The sequence below is a fragment of the Astatotilapia calliptera genome, chromosome 5, assembly GCF_900246225.1.
Source record: "Astatotilapia calliptera chromosome 5, fAstCal1.2, whole genome shotgun sequence".
In the NCBI taxonomy this organism is placed as follows: Eukaryota; Metazoa; Chordata; class Actinopteri; order Cichliformes; family Cichlidae; genus Astatotilapia; species Astatotilapia calliptera.
Window position 1 is genome coordinate 24,677,312 of NC_039306.1, and position 11,183 is coordinate 24,688,494.

Sequence of the window (11,183 nt, forward strand, 5' to 3'; positions counted from 1 at the left end):
CAACCTGCGCTATCATCACTATCATGTCAATGTATTAAGGCAGATATGAAGGCAAAAGGAGGGCCAACCCAGTGCTACCAAGGTGTACCAAATAATACAGTTCTGCCTTGCCTTTGTCATTTGTTCCTCCTTTTGACAATAAACCAATGTACATTAAAAAAATGTATACACACACACTTGATACCTATGTGTTTATACAGAATAGGAATGTCTCCAGCATTCCCACTCTGTACCCATCCAACAGCTGTCACTACAGAGTCTCGACCTCACATATCCCTTCATCTGTCACTGCAGCAGCTCCTCAGCCCCACTATGTATCAAGGAAAAGCCATTACTTATTTTCTCCCAGATCATCAGCCGAGTCGTCTAAGCCTGTTACCTCTTGTTCAGTTCTGCCTGTCTGTACTTGTTACGGCTTGAGGGCAGCCTGTTGTCTACTGTCAGTCTGCACTGCAGTCCTCAGTAAAAGGATATCTTTGTCTTTGCCGCCTGTAAGATTACCACGCGAAGCAAAAACCCCCAAAAATACCAATATTATCGCACGTTTTCTGCTTCTTTACACTGTATTCGTTTGTTGTACGTTATAACGGATCTCTACCATCCGCTGTGGTCAGCCAATCACAAGACAGTGTAAAAACAGATCAGTCATTTTGTTTCATTTGTTTACTAATAGCGTCTTAGTGGTTATAGTTGCTCCATTTTATCCAACAGGGTCACATTTTTGCATTTGCTTTCGAAGCTGAAGTGGTGCCTGATCACCCGCGAGCCGCCTGTTTATCACTTCACAGTCCACGATACACAACACAACATATAAATACATGATTCATAAAAAAAAACTCCCAGTGGTCGACGCTTGTTCTAAAAAAAGTAAATACTTCCTGCTCACTTTGCATTTTCCAAAAAAAGCAAAGAAAGTAAAGGAAGCAAACATATGCAAACACACTGGCTAACCTTACCAGCACTACACCCACGCAGTATATAGTCTCCTGTCAAAAAAACCCCAAAAGAAAATGAGAAAAAAAAAGCAATCTTAATATCGACATAATGTTCAGTTTGCAGATGAAGCGGTAAAACACAACACCTCTTGCAAAAGGAACTCTGAGGTTTGAATTTTCCCGTGCCTGGCGATGCTTTTGCATTTGCATCACTTGCATTTTTAAATAACGAAGGAAGAGGAGGAGGCAGATCCCTGTTTAACCCTAGAAGACAAGTTCCAGCTTGCACCTTGCTGAAGTGTTGAAGTGTAATTTTATGGAGCATATATATTATACTTCCTACCTAAACACTGACACATTGTCAATGTGGGAGCATGGAGGAGCATTTGAGTGATCTTACATTATGCATTTGTGGGCTGCGTGTTTATCTCTCCTCAGATCGCTCGCACCACGACCACTCTACTTTTCTACTTTCATATCCCTTCTGTCATATTCAGCTCTTGAAATGAGTGCTACATGGAAATACAAAGTCCTTCTCTCTGTCTCTTCCAAATCCTCTGGAGACCTCAAACCTTACTTTTACTCTTTCAGTTGCCATGGATACCTCTGCTAAGGCAGCTGATTGGAGGCAACAATAAACTCTACTCTATCAAGCCCCCGACAAAAATTTGTCTCCAAACTGAAGATCTGAGAGTCTCCCTGTATCCTTTCTCACATGCTAACACGCCCACTAACATACATATAAACTCAAACTGATGCACACGCAGGGGAATTAAGTGCTGGGTGTCAGAACAGAACAGAGATCAGTGCAATCTGCTCCAGCAAAGTCCAAAGCCACAGTCACCATCTAGCTATCCCAGCGGAGGAGACAAAATGTGCGAAATCCATTCTGCAATCAATTAAGGAGCAGTCAGCCACAGCACTCCTGCTCCAGATGTGACCCCCAGTGCTCCTGAATGATCCTTAGTGGAGTTCAACTCTGGTTAATAGCCTAGTTTCCACTAAAGCACTAAACTGGGATAACTTTGCCACAGCACTAATTGTGCAACAACAAAAAGTCTGCTCTGCAGGACCAGAAGAAAAGCAGAAATACTCTTTCTAACAACAGTCTTCCTATTGTGCTTTATGTTATTTGGTAAAAAAAAAAAAACCTACAATAATACATAAATGATTACTAAATGATCACTGGCACTCATTAGAAACCTTTACTTGCATTTCAGGTTCAGATTTACTGAGTGACTCACTTTCACTTCACTGTGTTCCTGCTACTTTAAACAAATCTAGTTTAGAGGCTTTGGTTAATGCCAGTTCCAGAAATGCTGGCAACCCCCAGTGTTTCCACTCCGTCTCCTAGTCGAGACACTTAGTCCTAGGTCACCTTATTCTCAAGTTATCACAAGATTTTCAGACTTACTTACTCTGATCTTGAGGTTACTGAGATCCAAACTCCTCTGAGATTTTTAATAGTTGTGCCTATGGTATCAATTTGAAAATCTTGGTTGACTTCCTTCTAGAGTTGTTTGCATAAAACTTTACCTTTGACCCTAACCTTGAGATCGACTTCACTGAGATTCAAACTCATCCATGCTTTTTTCAATTTGAAGCTCGTTGCCTCGTTCTTGAGTTATCACATTGACAAACTCAGGTGTCCACACCAACCATGCCAGCTCTTTAGGGCTGAGGGGTAAAAAATTTGGGACGCAGTTGATTTGAAAAATCTCACAAACCCAGATTTTCTTCACAGAAGAGCATAGAAAACATCAAATGTTCAAGCTGTGAAAATGCACACTTTGAGTAAGTCTAAGTCTGTAATGTGACTGGGTGTTTACATCTTTACTTTCAGATGTAAAGATTTGCAGAGGTTCACCAATCTGCATCTACAAATTATGGTAGAGCTACTTTTGGCAGCTTTCTTATTCACAAGGGGTCTATGCAGCAGGTAGCTCCATATGTTTGAGTTGGCAGATTTTTATGCTAGATGTCCTTCCCAAAGGGAGTTGCGTCTCCTCGTGGGACTGATTAAGGGATCTTTTGCTTGTTAGGTAAATGTGTAAAGCACGACACTATGGAGACACGCAAATTGAAATTATGGAAAAAGTTCATAAATATGTCTATTCAATGTAACATTGCAAGGACTTTGAATATCTCGTCATTTTCATTTCATATCATTATCAAATGTGAAGAAATCTCTGTGCGCACGGGACAAGGTCGAAAGTCAACACTGGATGCCTGATCTTCAGGCTCTTGGGTGGCACTGCATTAAAAACAGGCATGAATCGGTCATGGAAATCACTGCACTGGCTCAGGAACACTTCCAGAAATCTTAGTCGTGAGCACAGTTGGTGAACTGTGCTCAGCTCCATCCACAAATGAAGGTTAAAGATTCTACATGCAAAGACGTAGTTGAAAGTGAGTATGATCCAATATGGTCCTTGGCCAAATCTCATTTAAAATACACTGAGATAAAGAGGAAAACTATTATGTGGGCAGATGAAAGAAAATTTAAAATTATTTTTGAAAAACACCAGCGCTGAATCTCTGAACTAAAGGGGAGAGACCACATCCAGCTTATTAAGTCCAAGTTCAAAAGCTGCATCTCTGATTGTATGGGGGTACATTAGTGCCTATAGAACTAGCACATCTGGAAAGACACCATCATTCCTAAAAGATATATGCAGATTTTAGAGTAACATCTGCTCCCATCCTGACGACATTGTTTTAAGGAAGGATTTGCTGAACTGGCCGGCCTGCAGTCAATTCATCTTTCAAAGGTCCAGCAGATGGACTCCTCAGTTCGCAGACATTTCAGACTGTTGTTGATGCTACTAAGTTGTGAACATTGCCCTGTCCTAATTTTTTTTCCAAAATGGAAAAAAACAGAAAGAAGATTGTACATTTTCTCAGTTAAAACATTTTATTTGTGTTCTTGTTCTACTGTGAATAAAAATTGGCCTTATGAGATTTTACAAATCATCGCTTTTTGTTTTTATTTAAATTCTACACAGTGTGCCAACTTTTTGGGAATTTGAATTGCACAGAAACTTGTGAAATGCAGTGATTTAAACTTTCAAAGGGATTTTGTTTAATCTTGGAATCCAGTCTCTCTCACTCACTCAGTACTGCTTCTTCCTCTTTAATGATACTGGTACAGTCACTGCACCACAGCAGAGGCTCATTCATGCTTCTGAGGTTCTTAATTTGGTGGTCTTGGTATCTGGGGCTTTCTCTTTGATTACTTCAGTGAGGCTGTCAATAACAACCCTGGACTCGGTTTTGATACACCAAAGTGAAATCAGTGGAGATGAGCGGTATTTTAGAATTTTAAAATCACTCGGACACTAATTTGGAAGAGAATGTCTATATTTATTAGCAAACCACAGCAGGTATATTGACATATGCATGCATGATTTACAGCACTAAAATCACTAATATAACTAATGATCGTTTAAGTCTAAAAATGGCATTTTCTCTACTGACCAGCAGGGGCAACTCCACTATATGGTGACGTTAGGCTGCAGAAACAAGTCAGTTTGAACAGAAGTTAACTCTCAATTTAGTTTAAACATAATTCTAAAAGGTTATTCATCTCAATTGTCAGTTTAAAAAATTCTTAAGATGTACTTTAGGATGTGGCCACAGAGATTATGACGGTACTGAAAAACACATATAGGGCTTGCCTGTTTATTAATTTTTACTGTTTTCACTTTGTCTTTTTTAATTCTATTTATTTATTTTCCCCAAGCCAACATTAGTCATTAAAATATCACAATTAAGGCTCATAAATGTTACTAATCTTGCTTCCCAGCCAAGTAGCAGTTTCCTTCTGAATAATAGTGAGGTTTCCAGCCACCATACAAAAAGAAAATTTCCAGCTGTGCTCAGTTGGTCACTTGGCTATTTTCCTATTATTCCCATCAGTACACTGAATGCTCATTGGCTCAATGACTTGTGACTATCAATTTGTTAGCAGATGAGCATACTTTGGACAAAACCGCATTTGTGATTCTAACTACAATTAACTTCATAAGTTATTCAAATATGACTTGAAAGTAGTGATTTGATATTTTCTCATACACATCTGTGTAACTGGAAGTTTTTGCAAGATATTGGACGTTTCAGCCCCTGTAGGCTTTCAAAGGAATGGAAGTTCAGACCTGGAAGCAAAGTCAAAGTAGCTACCATGATGTCCTCCGTTGGTTTCTTAAGTCTCATATTGAAGATTAGCATTTCAAAGTCACCATCTTAGAAAACCACACACATACCTTTCTGGAGATCCAGAAGTCTTTGTGCAGCCACAGCTTTTGCCTTATGATGGCCTCCAGACAGGCTACAGTTTTCACCTTTCCAACCTTGAAAAGTGTCTTGAAGCTATGTCTATATTTTATATACAGTCTATAGGCCCCATTAATTTTGGATTATTCAACATGCAATGAGACTGGAAATCCAGTGAACAGAGATGGGACAAAGTTAGCTTTACATGTTTTTCTGTAAGGCTGTCTAAGATTTGGGTAAGTTTTTAAGGCATTTTAATCCATGATCTTTCCCTCCACCTAACCAAATACTTGTGTTGCCTAAGCTGAACCCAACTGTGATTGAAAGCTAAAAACTGTCTAAAAGAAAAGAAGGCGCACGTCTCTCAAGAGCAACTTGGGCAGAGGAGGCTGGTAAAGTCTGGTAAACTTCACAAACAAACACACCCACTTTCCTTAATAATGCATTTAATTGAACAGCACGCACCCTGAGTCTGACCTTAATCTAACCCCATCGTAACGTCGACCTAACCTTTATAAAGCTAACCAAAGAATATTTTACCTGAGAATGTCATTTTTCACACAGATAAGGATGTTGCATACAAGGCCTACTGTGAATACATAGTAGCTGTGGGCCTATAGAGAGCAGTGTGGCACCCTCTAGAGGCTAAGAAGAGTATAGTGATTTTCTTTTTTTTCTTTTAGCAAATCCGATTCCAATCATCTGATTTTCAACAAGAGTTCATGACTTTTTTTTTATTCCCAACATTTAATGTTTTTTCTTCACATTTTAACTATGAGAGCCCGTCATAGCTGAGGCTTCAGTGAGGTGTGTATGAAATTTCAGGAAGCTGGGAACTATTATTTCTTGGAGCTTGTGTTGTACCCGGTGACGTAATCAGTTGCGCATGTGTCCAGATTCAGGTTCTGCACGCCATTGTGGAAAATAGTTACTTACACATTATTGACTCTTAAGCCTGAGCTAGAATTCCTAGTTGACTTCCCCGAGTATAATAACTGAAGAAGAAACTGTCCCACAATGGCTACGGACTCCTGGGCTGAGGCAGTGGACAAGCAAGAAGCTGCGTTGGACTCGGTAAGGCTTAACTTACGCAACACGGGCTAACCTGTTGTTAGCCTGCTTGGTAAATGCTTTGGCCTGGTCTGGCACACTGTTGAAGAAATTCGGTAGTCTGTTTTTAACGTGGACAGCTGAAATTATTCAGTGAGAGCGCCATCAGTGAATAAAGTGGCTCCCGGTGACGCCCGTCTCTGTAGAGTTTCATTAGGTCGAAAACGAAACTACCGGCTTGGCTTCAGAGCTAAGTTGAATTAGCTCGTGAAGAGCTGCTGCGTGCTCAGCGGTTTGATAGCTTTAGCAGCTAACTGGCTAACCGGCATATGAAGGAGGGGGGCTTTGGAAAAGTCAGACTAATTATTTAGCCCCAGACGAACTCAGTTTATTTTGTTCTTCCTCGCAGATGGGAAAACTTCAATTAAAAGAGAAGCCAGAAGAAAATGGTAAGCATCCATGTGCAGCTGAATTGGGGTAAGAGCCAGTATCCATAAAACAAGGAAACCCAAGCATGTACATATTGGCATTATTTATTGCAGGCACGACCGCAAACGCAAACGCAAAAGACTCAGCACCTGCAAAGTCAGAAGGAGAGAAGGCGGCAGATGATGACGAAATTGGTATGCGGTAAATTATCTACATGTGTTGAAAATATGTGTGCATTCATTATTGTCTTTTAGTTGGATGCTTGGTTGGCTCTTGTTCTAAAAGAGACCTCTCCCCTATCTTGTTGTTTCAGAGGACGTAGGGGCACAGTCTTTGTTAAACAAACTGATTCGAAATAATCTGGTCAATACAACAAATCAAGTGGAAGTTCTTCAGAAGGATCCGAACTCTCCGCTTTACTCCGTCAAGTCTTTTGAAGAATTAAGGCTGTGAGTGAGATCTGTTTGTCTGTCTCGGTAGCCTAATCACTTAATATGTCATGTTTAACAGTATTGACACATGTATCTGTTGAGAGTTCCCAGCAAGGACCTGTGTTTAAAGATGCACCGATGCACCAGTCTTTTGGGCTGATTCAGATTTCTCACTTTTCTCTTTAAGTGTGACCTGCCTGTTTTTGCAGATTCCAGTTTTCTTTCTGAGAGCTAAAACTGACCGCACATACAAGTATTCATCAATTCAAAATAGTATTTTTTTAGGTACTATTTCAGTAGGTTTCTCATCTGAAATAACTGAAAGTAAAGTCCTCTGATACTGGAAAGAGGATAAAATAACTGAAAATAAGTTGTTGTTTTTTTTACCAAACAAAACCAGGTGCAACTGATTTATATAATAGAGCTACTGTCAGGTATTTACCCCTGTGTTTATAATGTCGCCAGATAATGTGACACAGACCCTTTTATTTTTCTCACTCATCTCCATAATTCACCTCTTAACTACGTTGATCCTTTGCTCATAAGAGGCTGCTGGTGCTCTGAGAACTGGATAGCTTCAGCTGTAGCCCTGTTTTTAGGGAAGTTTTTGCCCACACTTTACCTCAGAACTTTGTCTTCACTCACTTCCACACTAACACCGTAGCACGTGTCGTGAGTGTCATGCGCGACTGTCCGCGCTGCATGAAACAGGCTGGGTCATAATCGGTCAAACAGGAGGCTGATCAGCCGGTCACTGGTCCGGGCTGATTCCAGTCCCCGGCTGGTGAATCGGTGCATCTCTAGTTGTGGTGTCTCTTTTATGCCCATCTTCACCACGGTGAGTTTACACAGACTGATTGTGACTGATGCTTCACAATCCTGGCATTTATTTTATTTTTTCCTCTCTGTACAGTAAACCACAGCTGCTTCAGGGAGTGTATGGTATGGGTTTCAATCGGCCATCAAAAATCCAGGAAACTGCCTTACCGATGATGCTGGCTGAACCGTGAGTGTCCTTTAAATAATGATATGCAGACATTAGACTTACTGAATCACTTAACCCTGAATAACATTCTGATATCCATCATATTTATTACCACCCGTACATCTAATTTCCTGTTTCCTGTAGTCCACAGAATCTGATTGCTCAGTCTCAGTCAGGAACAGGGAAAACGGCTGCCTTTGTTTTGGCTATGCTCAGCCATGTCGATCCCAACAACAAATACCCCCAGGTGAGTGTCAACTTTCTTTACTGTACTATAAAGTCACCATTGAAATCCAAGTGATAAGCATGACTTGTCTTGGACAAAAACATTCCTCTTGTCTCTCATTGACGGACATGTGTTCTCTCTCAGTATTAATGTTTAATGTTTGCTCTCTTTTCTCGTCGTCAGTGCTTGTGCGTGTCACCCACCTATGAGCTGGCGCTTCAGACTGGCAAAGTGATTGAACAGATGGGCAAATATTACCCTGAAGTCAAACTAGTCTACGCCATTAGAGGAAATAAATGTAAGGCGCTTGTGCTTTCTGCTGTGCTGCATGTGTACTGTTATGTACCGAATTGTTGTTAGAACCTTTTGTGCGTGTATGAGCACGTCTGTCTTTTTTTCCAGTGCAGCGGGGCATGAAACTGCAGGAACAGATAGTTATTGGCACACCTGGTACCATGTTGGACTGGTGCAGTAAATTCAAGTTTATTGATCCCAAGAAAATTAAGGTGTTTGTGCTTGACGAGGCTGATGTTATGATCGCCACGCAGGGTCACCAGGACCAGAGTATACGCATCCAGAGGTCAGCCGAAGCAAATTAAAATAAGACTTGAGAACCATGTGGCTTTTTAAAAATTTTAAAATTGTGCATGTTTCATGCCTCATTTCTTTGCCACACAGGATGCTGCCCAAAAACTGCCAGATGTTGCTGTTCTCAGCCACATTTGAAGAGTCGGTGTGGAACTTTGCTCAGCGCATTGTGCCTGATCCCAACATAATCAAGCTGAAGAGAGAGGAGGAAACACTGGACACCATTAAACAGTACTATGTGTTGTGTAACAGCAAAGAAGAAAAATTCCAGGCTCTCTCTAACATCTACGGCGCCATCACCATCGCTCAGGCCATGATCTTCTGCCATGTGAGTTGATCTTTAATTTAAAAAAAAAAAAACAGCGACTCTGGCTGAATTTTATTTCTTCTTACATAAGCTTACACATTCTTTTGCTGTTTGTCATCATTTGTTGCCAAGCTGTTCCTCTTTAATCCAGAAGTGAAAAGAGAGCTCTGCAGCATGAGCTAACTTAAACAGAATAGTCTGTTTTTTATTTAACCAGGGAAGGGCCAAACTCAATCCTTTTCTACTTGGACTCTTTGTATACACACCTGGCATGTTGGTTAACTGACTGAAGCGCACCCTTTCCTCTGTTCAATTCAGACAAGGAAGACAGCAGGCTGGCTGGCAGGGGAGCTGTCCAGAGAAGGCCACCAGGTAGCGCTGCTTAGTGGAGAAATGCAAGTGGAGCAGAGGGCTGCAGTCATTGAACGCTTTAGAGATGGAAAGGAGAAGGTCCTGGTCACCACAAATGTTTGCGCTCGAGGTAATGATGTTCAGATGTTTGTCATATGAGTTTTATCTGTTTACATTTGAAAACACTTTTTTTTCCCCTTACTTTTGCAGTTACGTTAGCACAATATATATGTGGGTTTACAAAGTAAACGTTTGAGGTGTAAAGTTTGGTTTAAAAAGCTGTCTCAGCCTGAATGCAAGCTGCTAGAGATCAGCTTTAATGAATTTGGCTCACCACTTAGGATAACCATAGGTCACCAGGATACCATACTTGCATCTACTCACTCTGACCCATTGTATCAGAGGGAGGCAATTAATGGATTTTTGAAGGAATTGCAGATTTATTTATTTTTTTGTCCTAGGTATTATAAAAAAGGCTTGGGGTTAGTTTCTGCCCACAATATCCTGAAATTGTTTTCATATTTATTTCAGTTTTCAGCAGTTTTTCTAAATTCTACACTGTACGGCCTAACATGCAATTTAGAGGAAGCCTTAATCCACCGCCAAAGATTATCATACACTGTATGTAAAAGATGGAAATAGCCTCCAGAGTCAATGTGTTACTGCCTTTAAACCTGCACAAAAAGGTCAGTTACTGACCATGTGACTCTTTTTGTTATGATATAGTCTCAGTGGATAGTTTTTTTTTGGATTGATTTAAGGTGGGGGTTTTTTGTGATTGACAGGTTTATGCTTCATGAGTGTGCCGTGTACTCATTCATTCTGTGCTCAATATAAATAAATAAATATCAAAGACACTTTTTACAGCAGTGCAAGTGTGAATGTGTTTGATGTCAGACTGTATGAAATTAATTGGATTTCTACAGTCAAATTAAAACATTGGTGTCCTGCACATGTACATTGTTTTCTAGTAACTCTTTATTCCTCCCATCTTCTTTACAAACAGGTATTGATGTAGAGCAGGTTTCTGTGGTGATCAACTTCGACCTGCCAATTGACAAGGATGGTAACCCTGACAACGAGACATACCTGCACAGGATTGGCCGCACAGGTCGATTTGGGAAAAGGGGACTGGCCATTAATATGGTGGACAGCAAGATGAGCATGAACATCCTCTACAGGATCCAGGAGCACTTCAGTAAGCAGCTGTTTAAAATAAAAACAAAACATGTACTTAGCCCTTCTTCCAGCCAAATCTCAGCCCCTCTCTGAACCCCTCTCTTCTGTGTGCTCTTCCTCTGCAGATAAAAAAATTGAAAAACTGGACACTGATGATCTGGATGAAATTGAGAAAATTGCCAGCTAAGAAGGTGTGTTCACGCGACGGACGCTCGCTTCCCTCCCCCACGTCTTTGCTCTCCAAGGACTGTACGCTCCTACAATTTTATTGCTTTTATTATTTTTTTTAGCTGTCGGAGAAAAGAGCAAAACCACACACAGCATATGTTTACATGTGGATATGTCTCCTCTCAGACACGTGTTTTGTAAGTCTCTGATACATACCCTATTTCACTCTTTGTACTCCTTTAAATAAAGTGTATGAGTTTAA

The 11,183-nt window shown here is 40.6% G+C and overlaps 1 protein-coding gene across 1 annotated transcript; it reads left to right on the forward strand.

Annotated features, from left to right (window-relative positions):
* The first annotated feature begins 6,066 nt into the window (after positions 1-6,066).
* On the forward strand, positions 6,067-11,183 carry LOC113022704 (ATP-dependent RNA helicase DDX19B). The gene is made up of 12 exons (XM_026168390.1): positions 6,067-6,281; positions 6,667-6,706; positions 6,800-6,880; positions 7,000-7,135; positions 8,031-8,123; positions 8,247-8,349; positions 8,512-8,626; positions 8,731-8,908; positions 9,007-9,244; positions 9,542-9,704; positions 10,581-10,772; positions 10,879-11,183. Exons 1-12 carry the CDS (start codon positions 6,225-6,227, stop codon positions 10,938-10,940), a joined length of 1,458 nt encoding a protein of 485 aa, XP_026024175.1. The 5' UTR covers positions 6,067-6,224; the 3' UTR covers positions 10,941-11,183.

Bases quoted from the DNA above. Each gene is read 5' to 3' on its own strand.
- LOC113022704 (XM_026168390.1), top strand. From the start codon at position 6,225: ATGGCTACGGACTCCTGGGCTGAGGCAGTGGACAAGCAAGAAGCTGCG. The intron at 6,282-6,666 runs GTAAGGCTTAAC...TCTTCCTCGCAG, and splicing joins AAGAAGCTGCGTTGGACTCG to ATGGGAAAACTTCAATTAAA. The intron at 7,136-8,030 runs GTGAGTGAGATC...CTCTCTGTACAG, and splicing joins TCTTTTGAAGAATTAAGGCT to TAAACCACAGCTGCTTCAGG.